The 18,517-nt window shown below is 51.3% G+C and overlaps 7 protein-coding genes across 7 annotated transcripts; 4 read left to right on the top strand and 3 right to left on the bottom strand.

Moving 5' to 3' along the window:
• Nucleotides 1–328: 328 nt before the first annotated feature.
• Nucleotides 329–2,152, top strand: LRP88_10811 (nucleobase cation symporter-1 family protein; the record flags this gene model as incomplete). Its single annotated transcript, XM_083247260.1, has 5 exons — nt 329–483; nt 537–704; nt 756–761; nt 883–982; nt 1,034–2,152. The coding sequence occupies 5 exons, from the start codon at nt 329–331 to the stop codon at nt 2,150–2,152; spliced, it is 1,548 nt and encodes a 515-aa protein (XP_083098373.1).
• A 120-nt stretch (nt 2,153–2,272) lies between these two features.
• On the bottom strand, nt 2,273–4,020 carry LRP88_10812 (transcription factor domain-containing protein; the record flags this gene model as incomplete). Its single annotated transcript, XM_083247261.1, has 2 exons — nt 2,273–2,304; nt 2,355–4,020. 2 exons carry the CDS (start codon nt 4,018–4,020, stop codon nt 2,273–2,275), a joined length of 1,698 nt encoding a protein of 565 aa, XP_083098374.1.
• Nucleotides 4,021–4,517: 497 nt separating this feature from the next.
• Nucleotides 4,518–6,212, bottom strand: LRP88_10813 (cytochrome P450; the record flags this gene model as incomplete). Its single annotated transcript, XM_083247262.1, has 6 exons — nt 4,518–4,692; nt 4,743–5,379; nt 5,432–5,561; nt 5,611–5,754; nt 5,804–5,834; nt 5,884–6,212. 6 exons carry the CDS (start codon nt 6,210–6,212, stop codon nt 4,518–4,520), a joined length of 1,446 nt encoding a protein of 481 aa, XP_083098375.1.
• Nucleotides 6,213–6,989: 777 nt separating this feature from the next.
• LRP88_10814 (uncharacterized protein) lies at nt 6,990–8,713 on the top strand (the record flags this gene model as incomplete). The annotated part of the gene is made up of 2 exons (XM_083247263.1): nt 6,990–7,528; nt 7,585–8,713. 2 exons carry the CDS (start codon nt 6,990–6,992, stop codon nt 8,711–8,713), a joined length of 1,668 nt encoding a protein of 555 aa, XP_083098376.1.
• Nucleotides 8,714–9,315: 602 nt separating this feature from the next.
• Nucleotides 9,316–10,068, top strand: LRP88_10815 (uncharacterized protein; the record flags this gene model as incomplete). The annotated part of the gene is made up of 2 exons (XM_083247264.1): nt 9,316–9,496; nt 9,545–10,068. 2 exons carry the CDS (start codon nt 9,316–9,318, stop codon nt 10,066–10,068), a joined length of 705 nt encoding a protein of 234 aa, XP_083098377.1.
• Nucleotides 10,069–10,561: 493 nt separating this feature from the next.
• On the bottom strand, nt 10,562–11,789 carry LRP88_10816 (uncharacterized protein; the record flags this gene model as incomplete). Its single annotated transcript, XM_083247265.1, has 2 exons — nt 10,562–11,652; nt 11,705–11,789. The coding sequence occupies 2 exons, from the start codon at nt 11,787–11,789 to the stop codon at nt 10,562–10,564; spliced, it is 1,176 nt and encodes a 391-aa protein (XP_083098378.1).
• Nucleotides 11,790–15,256: 3,467 nt separating this feature from the next.
• LRP88_10817 (Alpha/Beta hydrolase protein) lies at nt 15,257–16,165 on the top strand (the record flags this gene model as incomplete). Its single annotated transcript, XM_083247266.1, has 2 exons — nt 15,257–15,673; nt 15,722–16,165. 2 exons carry the CDS (start codon nt 15,257–15,259, stop codon nt 16,163–16,165), a joined length of 861 nt encoding a protein of 286 aa, XP_083098379.1.
• Nucleotides 16,166–18,517: the final 2,352 nt, after the last annotated feature.

Consider the following 18,517-nt stretch of genomic DNA (forward strand, 5'->3'; position numbering starts at 1 on the left):
CCATGGTCTTCCCACCTGCAACCCCCGCTCGACAATGTGACCTTGACATGCCAGCTGAGAACTGTGCCGCTGGTCGATCTGGTTGTTGGTGGCATGCTCTGTACGAAGTGCCGCTTCTGTACCAGCCGTTGGGGATTCGTTAGAGTACGAACTACCGCTTCCGGTCCAACGGCCGGGGATTGATAAGATCACGCGGGCTTTTCCTATATCATATCAACTTAATCCCGCTCTTCCAACCTTCTATCGTTTCGCCATTGTTCTTGACGGGGACGTCAATTGATACCGGCAAGCTTCTATCGTTCCACGACTTGGTAAAAGCTTCAACACCATGCCATCGAGGTTCCTTCAAAAACTCAAGGTCGACAACGACCAAGTGGTCGGCTACGTGACCGACCGATGGATTAATCCGGATATCGCTCCCCTGCCCCCCAACAGGCGGACTTGGGGTTACTGGGCCTACATTGGCTGGGGATCTATCGCAAGGTACGCAGCTCCGGACAATTCTAGTAGTTAGAATGCCGACTGACACCATACAGCCTGTGCATCTCTGCTTGGACTGCCGCAGCATCTCTGTTGTCGCTTGGTCTCACCGTCCCACAAACCATCGGCCTTATGATTCTGGCTCGAGTCCTCATGGTTCTTCTCGTCATTGGTAACGGGTGGATGGGTGCAGAGTGGCACATTGGCTTCTCTGTCGCGCAAAGGTACGACGTCCCCATCCGACGAGATGAAATGCTAAATCTCTTGCAGAATAGTATTTGGTATGCACGGCGCTTACATAGGCCAGGCAATGCGTATCATGCTATCCATTGTCTGGTACGGTTCTCAAGCATGGCTCGGCGGTCTCTGTGTCTCGGCTATGATTAGTAGCTGGAGTTACAGTTTCTTGCACATGGAGAACACATTCCCAGCAAGCGCCAACATGATTACGAGAGATTTTATAGGCTTCCTCTTGTTTCACATTATTTCGATCCCGTTCTTGGTAGGTGACTCGATGATGGACTCATTCTCGACGCTTACTGAAATACCACAGCTTATCCGCCCCGAGAAATCAAAATGGTACGCCATTGCCGCAAACGTCATCGTCCTCTTCGTCATGCTCGGTATCACCATCTGGGCAACCACCACCGCGGGAGGTGCTGGACCTCTATTCATAGCCGGCGTTCGTCAACCGGGAACTCTCTCCAAGGGTTGGGCCTGGGTGTACGGTATCATCGCCAGCGTTGGCAACATTGCAGCAGGCATCATCAACCAAAGCGATTTCACTCGTTTTGCACGAAAGCAGGGCGTTCAAATCCCAGGCCTCGTCTTCTCTCTCCTCGGCGCGGGCATGCTCGTGCCCATCTTCGCCATCCTGACAGCTTCAGCATCGATGGACATCTGGAACGTCGAGGAGCCGTTCTGGAACCCGCTGGCCATTGTTATACAATGGATGTTGGATGACTATAGCGCCAAAGCTCGAGCTGGCGCTTTCTTCTGCAGCTTTGGCTTCGTCCTTGGTCAGATTGCAGAAAACGTCCTCGGAAACGGATATGCCGCTGGCATGGACCTTGCTGGCTTGTTTCCCAAGTGGATCTCAATCCGAAGGGGTACTCTGATTGCGGCGCTGTTATCGTGGGCAGTCCAGCCGTGGGAGTTTTACAACACTGCCAGTGTTTTTGTCGCCGTGGCCGCGTCCTTCTCCGTGTTCCTCAGCCCTCTAACCGGAATAATGATGGCCGACTACTTCATCGTCCGTCGACAGAAGATCCAAATCAGCCATCTATACACCGGCTCGAAAGAGGGCTCTTACTGGTACACATACGGTTTCAACTGGCGTGGAATCGTCGCCTGGGTGGTCTGCTTCGTCCCAGCCATGCCAGGCATGATTGCCAACGTGAACCCATCGGTAATTATCTCACGCGGCTTGTTCAACTACTATCTCGGCAATTACCTCTTTGGTTTTTTCGAGTCAGCTGTCTTGTACACTGCGTTCTGCTTTATATCGAAACCCAAAGGTGCTGGGCTCCAGGATGACAAGGATATCTACGGCACGTTTGAGGAGAGTGTTGCGATTCGCAAAGGCATCACGCCGATGAACAAGAACGTCGACCCGGAAGGTATTGAGCAGATTGATTCCGTTCCTGGGCATAATAAGGCGACAGATGTTTGAGGTTAGAATGTTTTGTACTGATATTCAGAGCTGTTCAATAAGAAAAGTCCTTGTTGATCCATGGGACGATCCCTTTTGTATCTAATCTACAGAAATAAAGCCGAGCACCTTGCGTCACCCCTAGTAAGGAAGGAAGTCAAAATTGATCTTATCTGCGACTAGTCAGCTTTATACACTCAAGATACGAGACCAGACAACTCACCAAACCATGACCAAACGCGGGAACTCTGGGGTTCTGCAGGCGGTTGCAGCCAAATTTCCTCTAATAACTCTTGAGTCTTTGCCAAGTGCGGAGTTCTCATCCACCGCCCTATGTCTGTCAATGCAGACCGTATGCTATCCTGTGCAGGGCCCGTAGCGCAGATCCCGGCCGTGAAGAGAGGAGCGACGAGCAAGACTCTGGGCGACAGACCAGAAGAGCAAGTCATATCTTGGGCACATTGTATTATCTGGTCGACGCAAAATTGGGCCTCATCTGCGTATGGTGAAAGCGCCCGCACTCCGCAGTGAATATGCAGAAGTGCAGTGTAGAGAAATCCGGCGTTGCTCAAGGCGTAGTCGTGTATATCATTTGCCGACAGGCCCATGAGCATATCCGGTTGAAGCGCCAGGTTCTCGACCGAATCACGTTCTAGCCTGTAGTAAATCTCTCGTGTCAAGGCATCCGCTTCCTGAGCGATGTCGGTTTCTGACAGGATGGTGCTCTCGGATATACGGTTGTGCTGCTGTCGGCGGCTCTCTTTGACCAAGGCACCGACCTCCCTGAACAGATCGGGAAGATCAGACATGACACCCCCAAACATGTCGAAACGAAGATCTCTGCTTGAATGGCAGCCGACCTGGAGCTGGCCGTGAAGAAGACCAGATGGACTCAGCGCAGCGAGTGCTTCTGCGTTGTTGAACCAACTTGAGAGAAAGTCCGCGTTGATTGATGAGCACGAACAGCTACCGATGAGCCGAGTCCTGAAATGAGATGATTCAAGAATCGCCCTTGCGCCGTTCAAATGAACACGCCAGGACGCTGTTCCACCGTAAATCTGGGCCTGACAAAGCGTCCTCGCCGTGGCAAGCGCAGCAGCTTGTGCTATAGGGTCCTCGTCGGTCAACAGCTGTCGCAGATGCCGGATACTCGTAGACTGCAGCGTATCAATCAGTCGTCCTGGGTTTCTGGGAAGCCTCCCTGAAGCCTCCAGATGAACCGCAGCAAAGGCCATGATCGCGTATAGCAAGCTGGGTTGCTGCATCGACATTGGGACGAGGAAGTGGCAGATCTGGGTCCTGGCGTAGCTGCTGGGGACCGTAAGGCGCATGGTTTCGGCCAGGTAGAACTGGAATAGGTAATGGGCCATTGGGGGTAGGACAGATATTTGACTTGGGGGTGGGAGCGCAAGGGTGAGGTTGTCCTCTACTGTCTCAAGCTCAGGGTCGATTTCTAGAGGGTCGCTGTGGGGGATGATAAGTTCGGTGTCGTCGTCTATAGTCTGAGCGGTTTCCAGATTTGGCAGGGACTCGGGCTGAATTGGCTCGTCGTAGGCACAAGCAACTGATAGCGGTGATGATGCTGGAGGTTCGAAAGAATGGGGCTGTTGAGCAGGGCGAGATTGAGGCACACAGTAGACAAAGCCATGACCATCAACAGCATTATCCCTCTCCACGTTATCGAGATACTTGCCAAAAGGCGACTTCCGAAACGACCTTCCACCCCAGCTCAACTTGAGCTCATAGCGGCATGAGCCTCCGATCCCAGCCTGGACGCATCTCTCACAGGATGGCTTCTTCTGGTCGCATTTCTGACGTCGCCTTCGACAGCGCTCGCAGCCACCGCGCGACCGCGTGATTCTTGGAGGCATTCGACCTTGGGTGCTCATGCTGTTGAACGAGGTTGAGTTGCTAATCGGGTGCCTTATCTTGACTCGCGGGGAAGACATGGGGCGGAGTTGAACTGGGCCAATAGCGTGCGGCAATTGACAAGCCAAGCCCGGGCCGGTCCAGGGTGGGAGATCAACCTTTTGGTACTGGGAGATTTTAATAACTTGATAGGGGAGATTAACCTTCTGGTACGGAGTACTGGGGAGCAATATAGGATGCTAAATATGCGAATTGTAATGCCGTAGGCCCAGGCCAACGCAGCCTCTGGGGAGTAAATGTTAATTCTCGGGCTACGACTTGCTGAAACGTTTGGATCGACAAGGACTAGCTTGTGTGATATCGTTTGAGAGGAATGGGTGACACGTTGCGCGGCACTGGAGTCTTTTAAAATGCATCACTCTATGGCTATTTTCTTTTAAGCCTTACGGTCTTAAACTACTAGCATTTTATGGAACTGCCTGTTCTTGCCGCCTTGATTTTTTCACTACCCCCCGTTTCATACGAGTTCTTCTTCCCACCGCGTAAACTTGAGAATACACCTTTGATCCTTCGGCCGCGACGTAAAAATCTGATCATCCATGCTCATGTCGGCTACCATGCCCTCCGCCGGAGTAGTCTTGAAACTCGAGTAGATATCCCGCAGCAGGGTCTTCATCTCGGCTACAGCCAAACTACAATAGAGTCAGCGCTAGTACGAAGATCAACAGGCTGGAAAACTTACTGTCGACCAATGCAAGCCCGCCCACCGTTGGAAAAAGTAAAGAACAATCGGTTCCTCTCTGCCAAGCCCTTCTCCTCCAGCCATCGCTCAGGCTTGAAGCTGTCCGGCTCCGGGAACGCGGTCTCGTCCATCCGGTGCATCGAGTATGGCTGGCAGCTTACAAGCGTTCCGCCAGGGAGCCAGTGACCATCGACAGATGCGCCTCCGGGAGGAACACATCGAGGTAAGCTCATGGGGATAGAGGGGAATACTCGCAAACCTTCCTTTACGACTGCCTCAAGGTATGGGAGCTGTTCGAACGACACACCCTCGTTGGCTCGGAACTCGTCGCGAAGACGTTCTTGAATGATTTCGTAGCCAGGTTGTGAGATCTGCCACATCAAGAAGCAGAGGGCATCTCCAGTTGTCTCGATACCGGCCAGGGTGTGGTCCATGCATTCAGATGCAATGTCCATCGGCCCCATACCGAACTTGTCCTCGCGCATGCGGCTGACGAGGGTGAAATCAGCAACAGGGCCACCGGTGGCTCCATCGAGGATGAGTTGTCTAGTCCGGGGGATGTCGCGGGACTTGCCAAAGACGCCGAGCTTCCCCATAAGGCTACCTATCGTGGGGTTGTAGTGAATAAAGAGACGTCCTAGAACCATGTCAGTTTCAGGCACAGTATTGGCGCTGTCAAAGCTACTCACTGGCAAGACTATTGTCAAAAACGGCCTCACACAGAGTCTCCTCATCGGACTGCTTGAGGATCGAATCACTGCCGTGTGGGTGAAACAAATGATGCGTGACGCAGTCGAAGGCATAGCAATGGAGGAACAGCTGGATGGAGTCAGTGTTGGGTTCGCCAAAAGATTCAAGACTCGCGTACATAGACATCAAGTTCCTGCCTCGGGGCTTCAGAGCATCTCTTGATAAAATTCTGCGACCTCTCCTGAATGCCATGAAGAGCAGAGTCTCGGATGACGTTGGAATTGGCGTAGCGATCTGCGATGATGCGCCTTCTCTTGCTGTGCTGGGATTTATTAGAAGAGGGACATTTCTAGGCCAATTAATTTACCTACTGGACCTTTCTCGCGAGTTGAAAACATTGTCCTGGGTGTGTATTAGAGATGAGGTCGGATTTTCTGAGCTGACGTATTACCTGAGACCAAACTGGGAGAATAGGTCATAGAACGAGGGCTTGTCGTAGCCACTTCCCTTGGAAAGGTAGATCTCCTTCATCGCCTCGAGCGAGGAGAAGACAACCTCGTTGGGAGCAACGCGGACGACATTACCATACTCTTGGTGCATCCGGTGAATGTATTGTGTCCGCTTGCCTTGAAGTTCGTGGTATCTGAGTTGCCATGGAGTCAATAGACCTAGCTTCGGTCCTGGGAGACGAGCCAAAGGTGAGAACAGGCGTCGGACAAGGGCAACGACGAATAGAAGCAGCGTTGCTCCTGCAAGGAGAGGAAGTGACAACACCGCCATTTTGGAAGGATACCTCGGTGCTGATGCCTTGAGGTGTGGTCGGATGAGGTTCTCATGACTTCCTTTATGCTTGAGTCTTTGCCATCGTACCTCCTCTTGATGCCGTCCCTGATAGGAAACTCGGAGAGATTCGCTTGTTGAGGTCCATCCAATCACCGTCTCATGATTGCTTTCAGTGAGAGGCGAGTTCAGTGTCCAATCAGACAAGCCGCTCCGACTTTCCAAACCTGGCATCGCGCGGCCGAAGAACCGGCCTAAGCCCAGATTGGAATCTCTAAGAGATGAGGGTCATGGCGTTGGGCTAACCGCTAACTAGTTCATCATCTAGACCTCCTCCACTGATACAACATGACATGAAGACTGCGGAGAAAAGCCCCATCTGCTGTTCTTTCCAAATCCATATACCCGGCAATCATTTACATCGCCCTTGATTGGCGTTAGATTCATCAATGACGAGGAATTGCGCGGGCATCTTCCGTGGCCGGCGGCCAGTTGCCAAGACCACAAAATCCGGGGAAACGATAAGGTCTGCAGCACTTATCCCGGGGATTCGGGAACAGCTTCATGGGTGATAGATACAATGTACTTGAAGTGCGGCAAGACAAGCCGAAAGTTTAGATAAGGCGTAGAAGTTCAGCCTATAAGTAGGAGAATGTTACCTCGTCAATGGTAGATCTTCCTCAGGCTTCAGGAAACAGTCATAGTTTTCCTCATCTTTGGTCACTTCCAAGACACTCGACCCGCTTCTTGCTTATATTCTTCATCCTGCCTACAGCCATGGGTAATTCTCTGGAGGCGAAACCTTCGGGTGACCCACTCCAGCTCTGCAGAGAGACCTCGGCAGCTGAGGGCATCGTGGACACGGCCGACCGCAGTGACATCTACACCAAGTACGGCTCCACCAAGCGGGGCCTGTCAAACCGCCATCTCCAGATCATGGTCATTGCCAGCTCCATCGGAACAGGCTTGTTTGTCGGCATCGGCAGCGCTCTGAGGACCGCTGGCCCGCTGTCTCTCCTCCTCGGATTCCTCATCTACCCTACCATCTTTATCCTCCCTTGCTCACTTGGAGTCGCCGAGATGGTAGCTCACTTGCCAATTCGCGGAAACATTTACGAGTTTGCGAGTCGTTATGTTGATCCTGCTTTTGGGTTTGCACTTGGCTGGACTTACTTTTATGGTAGTGCCATGCTTTTCTGCACTGAACTTTCTGCTGTTGTTACCGTCATGGGTTACTGGGAGCTCAACATCAACAATGCCGCTTGGGTCGCCATGGCTCTGGTAGTTTGCGTCTTTCTCAACCTATTCGCAGTGAAGTACGGCAGATCCCCCATCAAACACTCATTCCACCTACTGACATGACAAATTACAGGTGGTACGGCGAGTCCGAGTTCATTTTCGGCGGCACAAAGATCCTCCTCCTTCTCGGCCTTCTTCTCCTCACACTCGTCACAATGTGCGGCGGGAACCCCATGGGCTGGGCATACGGCTTCCACAATTGGTCAGAAGGCGGGGCCATGCACGAGTACATGACCGAAGGAACCACAGGCCGCTTCCTCGGCTTCTGGAGCGTCATGGTGCTGGCTGCTTTCTCCATCGCTGGACCTGACTTCATTGCCCTGAGCGCAGGCGAGATGAAGGACCCTCGTCGCAATGTCCCCCGCTGTGCCAAAGCTACTTGGTTCCGCATCTTCTTTTTCTACGTCTTAGGAACGTTGGGCGTCGGCATCATCTGCAACAGCCAGGATCCAAAGCTCCTGTCCGCCTTGAGTGGTGGCAACGTGGGCTCTGCTGCAAGCCCGTGGGTCATCGGCATCGAGAACCTAGGCATCAAGGGTCTCGCCAGTCTCATCAATGCACTCATCGTCATTAGCGGCTGGAGCTGCGGTAATGCCATGCTGTACTCGTCATCTCGAACCTTGTACTCGCTGGCCATGGACGGGCATGCCCCCAAGATCTTCCTCAGGTGCACCAAGGCAGGCAACCCGATCTACTGCGTGGGCGCCGTCAGCTTGATCTCATGCATCACTTTCCTTGTTGCAACCAACGACGGCGCGACCGTCTTTGGCTGGTTCGTCGGCCTGTCTACCTGTGCCTTTGTCCTTTCTTACACGGCCATGCTCATTACCTATATCGGCTGGTACCGGGCCCTGAAGGCTCAAGGTATTAACCGTGACACTCTGGCCTGGAAAGCTCCCTTCATGCCGTACGGCGCCTACATCGGGGCCGCTTTTGGTTGCGTTGTCCTCATTTTCCTTGGTTTCGATGTCTTTAGCCCCTTCTCTACATCAGGTTTCATCACCAGGTACTTTGGAATCGGGTACATGCTGGTCGTTTACGTATCCTACAAGGTCTTCAAGAGGACAAAGATGGTCAAGGCGAGGGAGGCTGATCTTTGGAGCGGTAAGGAAGCTGTGGACAGAGAGTTGGCACATTGGGACAATAAGGGCATTGAAGAACCCAAAAGCCTTCCTCGTCGCCTTTGGGACAAGATGTGGTAGGACATTTGCTTGGTTAACAGTAGGAATACGGTTATCATGGATCCATCACGGGGCTACGTTTGTGACAAGTAGTAGGTGTTTCTAGATGGCGGGAAATTAGCCTGCAAGATACTTAACATTGATAAAATCGCAATATTCACCCTTCACGTTTAACTTTATCCTTCTGATCTCTGCCTGTCCGATTCTGGGGTTGCTCAGTTTGAGAAGGGGCGGTGTTGGAAAGTATGGATACCGGCAATCCGATTCATTGAATCGCTTTGCGTGTATGAGAGGTAGATACTGGGTCGCAAAATTGATTCCCTAATTGCCCTATTTAAAATCTATCAACAATTTACCGTGCTTATTTACTTTGGATTCAATCTCCGAAACATGATCAATTGGCCGCCGGCCATGCTTGGACTACAGCTCCTCGGCCGTTTCTCGCTAGAGAGTGTTGTATTTGTCAGACGCGGAACCTTTGACGCTAATGCGAGATCATCGTTGTTGAGTCTAGTCCTTTTTAAGAAGTTACAAGAGATGCGGCACAACGATCACGGATATAAGCCCAGGAATGGCCGTTGACATGCAGTCAAGACTATGGCAAACAGCAAAAACTCGCAAACATGACTCTCCGACTCTCTACCAGAATCTCCATTCGATGGGTCAACGATGCCCCCTCCGAGCCCACCGATACCGTGGTGCTTAGTGTCGGAGATTATTTCATGGATCTGCGCATCACTAAAGCAGATCAGTCCATCGACTGGGCATTTGCTGGAACTAGGGAGATCCTATCACGGGATCCTCGTAAGTCGCAAGTCGTCTTAATTAGCAGGCCTCTCTAACAATGGTCAGTCCACTGCAGATGGAACCATATCATCGACTCCAGACTCTCCTTTGACCCAGATGAAGGAAAGTTCCAGCCACTCCCGAATGGCGACGACCTCGAGACCGGATCTATGCCCTGCGCTGAGAAGCGCAATCAAGTCACGCCTTACGAAGAAGTCTGGCGAGAGCTACAGCCCAACCATGGAATGAACCGTGGCTGGATCCTCCAAGGAAAGGTAGATGGCGATGATGTCTTCCTTGGGCAGTATGGTGGCATCTACCTTGCTATGCGTCAGAATAAGGAGGGCGTGTTCAGTGTTCTAAAGGAGGAGTTGACAAACGTCCAAGGCCGGCTACAGTGGGAGAGAGCATATCTATCAGGTGACCTGAAGCTTCCGTCACTTTCAAGCATGGGCGTCATTTCTCTACCTGAAGAAGAGAAGTGGAGGGTCGGTGGCAGGGCAGTATTTGATGGTCAGGTATACCAGGTTCGCGCGTTGGAGACTCATGGGCAGGGAAAAGTCATCAAGCCGCGGACATCACGACTCTAGAGGGAAAAGACTTGTCATTATGAGAAACTTCAAAATCCAATAGAGGAATGGTGCACTGGAGTTGATCAGGACTGTGACCGAGTGCAGACTTGTGTCCGCGAATGAAACTTTTAAGGAGGCGAATTCCAGGTATTTAGATAGCTCTAACTCAATCGTAGAGTCTACATTAGTGTTCTAAATATAGCTAACAGGAGCTGGCCCATTTATTCTTCCTGCCTATAGTGAGAAACCTGGGCAGGGAAGACCCATTGACCGTTTAGTAGCCATTGCTGCGGTCGAGGCCTGCATGACCTTCTGGAGAAGTCAAGGTGAGCTAGAAGGGAGCATTTGGTAGGCTCGTTGTAAAGCTGGTTTGTATTAAAATGTAAGGCGCGCAGAAAGAAGGTGGTTAAAAGGTGGCAATCCATGAAGTGAAATTGAGTTGTCTATCAAACACGCGGGCATTCAAGGGTATGCTCATTCCATCATGGTACCTTGCGAATGGCCTCTCCTGTTACGATTGCTCAACAACTTTCCTCTTGAACTCGACTGTCTCATACCCAGAAAACGAACCCTCAGGCCCAAGATACAAAATATAGCCTCGCGCCCCGCTTATAGGGACGACGGAGAATTGGGTAAAAGAGGCATCCGGCGCCACGTCGCATCGATAGTAATCGCTTCGCTCACCAGGCCATGTATAACAACTGACGCCTTGAGCGCTGCAAGAGATTCCATTGCTGCCTGTCAAACGGCAGGTCAGGTACTGGTATCTGTTGGCATCAGCCTGGGCGACGGCCTGGTTGTTGCACAGCTGGACCTCGGCAGGCGGGAGGGCTCCGGCCTGCGTGCCGAATACTCCTCTTATACACAGGTAGTAGTCGTTGAAGAGAGTCCTCAGGCGGCCAGTGCCCTCTTCGACATAGGCGGGAGTGGGCACGAATCTGGTGTCGATGGGCTGGAGCCTCGACTCATAATAGAACCTGTTGGGGGTGTTTTTAACAAGTTCCTCGTCGAGATTCCCCCCATTCACTTGGAAGTAGAAGGTGGGGTTGACAAAGGGAGCGGATGAAGTGGATGAAACCTTGGACGACTCTGTAGTTGAGGAGTCAGTCGTGGCAGGCTCAGTCGTGGATGTCAGGGCTGTGGAAGAGTCGGCTGCAGTAGAGGACTCGACTATAGTGGACGACTCGGTGGTTGAGGAGTCGGTTGTGGCAGGCTCGGTCGTAGTTGTCTGAGCCGTGGAAAGCTCGATTGTGGTAGACGCAGTAGTAGACTCGGCTGTAGTTGACTCGGATAAGGTTGAGCTTTCAGACGCAACCTCGGAGGAGCTGGTGCTGACGGATTCGGCTGTACTGGTCCTGGTCACCAATGTCGTGGCGCTCTCTGGCACGGCCTCAGAGGAGCTAGTGCTAGCAGATTCGGCCGAGGTTGTCACAGAGGTCGACAAGGTTGCCAAAGACGAGGTCTCGCTCGTCGACTGGGCAGTTTCCGAAGATTCTACAGAGATGCTCGTGGATGCGCTCGAGGATTCGGTCACTGTGGACGACGCCGACAAAGATGTCTCGGAAGAGGTGGCCAGGGAAGCGTCAGTCACCGTCGAAGATGCTGTCAAGATCAGTTGGATGCTCTATTGTTTGTTTGCGACAATCAAACTCACACAACCGAGGCATGCACACACTAGCAGCCGCCAAGTCAGCGCCGAGGAGGCCAAAGGCCAAAGAAACCGCAATGCTAGGACGCATTGTGAAGTCACGCAGTTAACGAAAGACGAGACAAACAAACGCACATAAACTCAAACGACGTTGAACAGCAGAGACAAAGAGGTGCAAAGAATTTGGGTGGCTTCGGGTGGCTTTTGAACGGTTTAAAAGCGCTTCGTGTAGTCCCATCTTTAAAATCAATAGTCTTGGAGCTATTGGCATCGGCTCGAGTCTAGACGAGGTCGACTAACCCACAATGCACGTTTTTCTTTTGTTTACCCCTGTTCATTCACGATAGTGGCACCTGTCAGCTTGGCGCCGGCTTCAATAATTTCCCGTGACGGACGCCTCCTGAATGATGCATGCGCGGTCAATTGATGATTTATCGACAACAGTCTTTGAAATGCCATTTTCAGTGCTGCTTGGTGAGGGAGGGTTGTGAAACGTCGGTTCTGGCCTGATTCTATTTGGCCACTGTGAGTTGCAGTCTTCACTTGGGCCTCTTTCATTGTCACTCAAGTTCTGCACGCCACACTTGTCTTTCGTCCAACTCAGATTCATACATCGATGACAAATAGTTATAGTGATTGTATTATGTTTGTTGGACAGCCATTGAAGGACGAATGATGCGATATGCATCGAGATCGGGCTTGTGTTGACCCGTTCAACCTCTTGATACGCAACAAATCTGTTTGTTCAAATTCCCCTCACTATGCTTCTATTCTTGGCACTTGTTGTCCTGCTAAAACGAAACCGCTGCCTTCTAGCCCTAGAACCACCCGGTAGGATCAAGATTAACGGTAGTCGACGAAGATGGATTTACAGCCTAACCTGCATTTGCTGCCTGAGATTTCATCCTCAACAGATTCGTCCCTTCCAGAGATTTCGATTCCTAGTGAATGGTTCCTCCCGTCCTCTCTATCCGATGCAGACGTCTCTATCACACAGACCGTTCGGGATCCTTGCTGTGCCTGTGCCTGGGATGGGACCCTAGAGACGCTGTTCCATTTCAACAACTTTGCACACCTAGGTTTAAACGAGTTGCGGCCATCTCAATGTGTGTCTTGCAAGCTTCTGTTTGTCTCCTGCCACAGCAAACTCGAAATGATGATAGATCGACGTGTGGATACATCTGCGTACGTTTCTGACGCAAGGATCATCATCTGGGGCTCAGGTTTCATGACGACACTAAATCAGAATATCCCCGGACAGAGAGTCATATCAATAGTACATGATCGAGGTGTGAGTACAACTGGGTTTTACGTGTTTATTGCCGCTGGCCAGCACCGGGAGGTGTCTCCCTCTGGGCTATTGGCCAAGAGGATACTAGACGGTTCAATATCCTCGGCATCCTCGATGTCATGGGCGCGCGAAAAACTCGAAGCGTTCTTAGATACTCACAAGAAGTGTTCTTTGTCACAAAATCAGCCCTTTCTCCCTACGCGGCTCGTCGACGTCAGACCTCTTGGCCCCGAAGACAAAGTCAAGTTGATTCAAGGCCTTGATCTCCCGAATGGCACTCGATACGCAGCACTAAGCGATGTCTGGGGAGATGGAAAGTTGCAGGAGCACATCAAAACCACACATTCTTCGCTGGAAAGTCATCTGAACCAGATCGCACTGTCTTCCCCCCCCCGAACCCTTCAAGACGCCGTCATTTTCACGCGAGACTTGGGCCTTAATCTTTTTTATGTGTGGACTCTCTGCATCATTCAAAACGACCCGGACGAGTGGGAGCATGAAGCAGGCCGCATGTACGGCGTATACAAAAACGCGTTTGTGATGCTCGGGGCTCTCAGGAGCAAGGACTGTGACTCGGCCCTTCTTGACAACTGCGCCGAACGGGAATCCCAGCAGATCGCCACACTACGCTTGGGTCAAGACGCATGGTCACTTCACGTGAGTTGTGAACATGACGTTGTCCAGTTACACTACTCATGGGTTGAAAGTGAACCACCACTCTTTACTCGTGCCTGGTGTTTCCAGGAGCGGCTGGTTCCCTCGAGATGCATATTTTTTGGTCGAAGTGAGTTAATCTTTAGCTGCCACGAGGGAGTAGCGTGTGAGTGCAGCATCAGCTACAGTGCCGTTAGATATCTATCTTCCGAGCAGCTTGAACTTGCAGCATTCGAGAATATGAGCCAGAGCAGCGACATCTACCCTCCTCTCCCATCCTGGCCGGAACACGGCCTCCGCTGGCTGGAGCAAGACCCACAAAAGGTATGGCGGCAAGTGGTTGAAGAGTACTGCTTCCGGGATTTGACCTCGGAGATGGATAGGCTTGTTGCTGTCGGCGCGGTTGCGGAGCAGTTAAGCTATGCCAGACCTGGAGAGCAATATCTCGCGGGATTATGGTCCAAGACATTGTTGGTTGACTTGTGCTGGTGGGTGCCCCTGGGCAACTGGGACAAAGGAGAGAAGCCAGGCGACAAGACAACCATACCCAGTTGGTCTTGGGCTTCTAGGGCTAAGAAGGTTCGTTATAAAAGGGCTGACTTGATAACACCCACTGCGGAGATCATCCAAGTCAGTTGCAGGTATAAAAACGACAATCCCTTTGGAGTCTTGTTGGAGAGCAAACTGATCCTCCGCGGTCGGATCATGAGTTGGTGGCAGGGAACAACTGGAAAAAGAAGCTTGTTTGAGCGGGGTAAGTTGATCTTCTTTGGCAGCAATGGGGCATCTATCCACTCCGAGTCTATCAAGCAGGATGGGGCGCATTGGGAAGAGATTCCACCTGGAGCCTTTCTTTTTGAGCTGGGACACTAGTCTGGAGACAATCTGATGGGCGTTTTTCTCGTGTTGAACTGTCGAGACGAGGAAAACTAGATTTTCTCCCGGGAGGCCATCCTCAGTCCTGATGACTTGCGTGTTGGCAGCATGACCATTGGAGGCGTTCGAGGCCTAAGCAAGAAGTTTTATGAGGATAGCTATATTAGGGAGTGTACTATTGTATAACGGCAGGGCCCGCATCTTCTTGAAGCGGGGGTGCGAGTGCGGAGCAGGATGATTGGGACACGTATGTACTTCATCACCTCGGCTGCGCGGGTTGTAACAGTTGCCATACTTCCAAAAGTCCCCAGGACGGTCTCTAAGTCAATGCGGGATTGATTATAGTGTCAAAACAGGCGGAAACGAAGCAGCATTCCATGGTGGGGAAGGGTATAATTTATCTGTCGATATAGGGTCATGTGGTCCAAGAACCCCTCTGGGAACAGCTCAGGTTACTATATTCGAGGTTCGGAAGAAACCTTCCGTTTCACGATACAGGCTAAATTTTAATAGGCGGGGAATTTGCGACGATAGAGCTTGTTTCGGGTAAATTGCAACCAACGACCAAGTGGGCGGATATTGCCCTAGCAGATGTTTCAAGGGCCATTGAATGCCTCGTAAATAACCGCCAGAGAGTATAAATAAGGCATCTTGGTCAAAGTCTTGGTTTCCAGTCACCCCCGGACATAGCGCTCCCATCAATTTCTTCCCTCCTCAGCACTGACACACCTATCGCCATGAAAGTTTTCATGCCCCTCGTCGCCCTTTTGGGCACTGTCACCGCCCAACTCCAGCAAATAACTAACTTCGGATCCAACCCGTCGGGAGCCAAGATGTTTGTCCATGTCCCGAAGAACCTGCCGTCTAACCCAGCCATCGTGGTCGCTATCCACCACTGCCAGGGCACAGCCCAGTCGTACTACCAGAGTACGCCGTATGCCCAGCTTTCTGATCAGAAGGGCTTCATCGTCATCTATCCCGAGAGTCCCTACAGCGGAACTTGCTGGGATGTTAGCTCGAAAGCTACCATGACTCACGATGGCGGCGCCAACAGCAACAGCATCGCCAACATGGTTCGCTACGCCTTGCAGACTTACAAGGCCAACCCTGCCAAGGTTTTCGTCACGGGTTCTTCATCTGGTGCTATGATGACTGTGAGTTGAGACACCAATGTGAGGGACGAAATATTGACAGCGGCATAGAACGTCATGGCCGCCACTTATCCAGACCTGTTTGCAGCTGGCATCGTCTACTCTGGTGTGCCAGCCGGATGCTTCTTCACCAACTCGGTCAACGGCTGGAACTCGGACTGCGCTCAGGGCAAAGTCAACAAATCACCAGCCGACTGGGCCAAGATGGTCAAGGACGCCTATCCTGGCTATAATGGAGCTCGGCCCAAGATGCAGATCTATCATGGCGGTGCTGATAGTATCCTCCTTTCACCCAACTATCAGGAAACCATTGACCAATGGGCCGGTGTGTTTGGCTATAATTCCGTGAGCCCCCAGTCGTCAAGCAACAATGTTCCCCAAGCTGGTTACAAAACCGACACGTTCGGGCCCAAGCTAGTTGGCATCTTTGCACAAAGTGTCGGCCATTCTGTCCCTGTCCGAGGTGCTGATGACATGAAGTTCTTTGGGCTGTAGAGGAGTTGAATAGTCTTATCCGAGTAGTTTAAGCTCACACCACCCCAAAAGGGTAGATCAAGGCAACCAGTAAGAGAATATGGTTATCAGCGCAATCAGACCATTATCTCCAATGACTCTTGGCACAATAGTCAATATTAAATGAGCCCCTTCATTGTCCATTTGCCACATACCGAGCCTGAAGACCAGTCCAATGCCATACTGATCATTGTAGACAGCTATGTGATTCATTAAGCGGTATACTCTTAGCCCACCTCGCTGAAACTCGCTGCTAACTGGGAGAAGGCTAACTGGGAGAAGGAGGAATGGATGGCCACTTTTTTTCTCACTGACGTCTACTGTTGCTATCTTCCGGCATAGTGCTCTCACGGCCTCTGACCTGTAGAAAATGAAGTATTCAGCGCCTCCAAAGCTGAGAGCTGGAAATACATTTCTTTGACTGATCAACCGTGAATGCTTGTCCACTCCCATCAGTCCAGCTGAGTTGAATAACCTGCAAAGTCCAGTACATCAAGCCCTGTAAGGCCGATCAAAAAGCTCTGGTCATCGCTATAAACAGCCGAAGTGAAATCGTTCTCTGGCACGGCCATTGGTTCGGACACTGCTGTGGGCTGTTGCATGAACAATCTCGCAGTTGAGAGTGGCTCGAGCACTTGTCCATTCCACCCAGCATCCTCATCCATATTTCGCGGGCTGCACAAGGTCGCGTCCGGAGCAGATGGCTCCCCGCTTGGAATCGAAAGTCCCATCGTTGTGTCCCTTTCAGCCGCACCGTCGAAATGGCTCGTCTGTTGTTGTTGTTGCTGACTTGCAAGCCATGCTGCCCAGTCATCATATGCTGAAGGCTGCAGTGACTCTGACTCTTCTTGAAGTTCGTCTGAAAAAGTTCCAGATTGCCGAAGCTTACGAGCCGCCTCGTTTGAGATGGACTGCAGTGTTTCCACGAATCTCACACCCACTTTAGCAGTCAAGTTCCCGGCTGCCATGTCTCGCAGACAGCTTAAGCCAAAGTTCACTCTACTCTCGTATGTAGAGTCCCTTTCAAGAATTCCCGCAATGAGAGTAACGATCGTTGCAATACTGCACCCTTGAAAATCTGTGAAGGAGAATCGAGCCGTATTCCGGATGCGGCTCAAGTCCTCGAAAAGTTGAAGGAGCTTTCTCGCTGCTTTTGTGCAGGACTTAGATAATCCTTCAGTCGCCCCGTCAATTCTAAATGGCTGAGATTCCTGTCCCAGATGATGTTGAAGTGTAGTTCTCACGGCTGTAATGAGCGAGACCTTGCCAATGGCGATCCAGGCATAGTAGTAGTTCAAATAAAGGTGAAAGACGGCCCGGTATCTCGAGTCCCGAGGATTAATATTTTCTAGATCAAAGTCTTCGGGTAGGGACTTCTTCCACTCTCTTAGCTTGGCTTCCACATTTGCTGACTCCGGGGGTTTCGTAGCTTCGGTTGACCGGGACCTGGAAAGCAGTCAGCAGAGTGCTAAATCTCTAGAAACAAACATACTCTAAGTCTGCAGCACGATCCAATATTATTATCAAACGTACATAGGCAATTTGGAGTTGGATGTTGTCAAACTTCTGAGCCTTATCAAGTGATGGCAGAGGGGCTGGTAACGGAGTCTTGGTGATATCCGCATCAACGGACCGCGGCCGGTTGAGCTTGATGGTTGTGCATCTAAGTCATGAGATTACCTCGCCTTGTTTTCAAAACTTAGTTCTTTATACGTACCTTTCGAGAGAGTAAATAGACCACCAAAGTCGACGGCGAACCTCCCGCTCTCGCTCATCCAGCGTTTGATCATCCGAGCTTTGATGTAGATCAAACGCCAACGCCTTCCTTAGAGCCAGGCCCATATAGATGTATGAAGATCCGACTGCACTCAAGGGCATCAAATAAACTCCAAGAAGGAAGCAGGCTTGGATGGACCTCAAGCATGACCTCTCTATAATGTCGGGAACTAGAAGTTTGGCTTGCTGGAAGAAGACACGCCCCGGGTCGCACTCTTCAGTTTGGAGAGTTTGTGGCGAGTTACTTGGTCTTTCGAGAGGAGTCCAGTGACTACCAAGAGCGAATATTGCCAGCACAAGACAGATGAAGCTGGGGTCAACCCTTAAAGGAGACGTTGGGTTGGAGTAAAACTGGTCTAGCTCGTCGATGACTTGGGCTTGATCAAAGTAGAAGAATATATCGACACCGTGTTTGATGCATACTGAGAGTAAAAAGTCGGCCACTGACTTTGGGGGTAATGAATCGACTGTGGCCTTTAAGCGAGACTGTTCAAGCAGCGAGAGAGTTTTCGGGCGAGTGATGTGCTTAACAAGATCCATTAGCAGAGACTCTTGAGC

Source organism: Fusarium phalaenopsidis, assembly GCF_050370095.1.
Source record: "Fusarium phalaenopsidis strain FUZ10S chromosome Unknown contig_32304, whole genome shotgun sequence".
Classification (NCBI taxonomy): Eukaryota; Fungi; Ascomycota; class Sordariomycetes; order Hypocreales; family Nectriaceae; genus Fusarium; species Fusarium phalaenopsidis.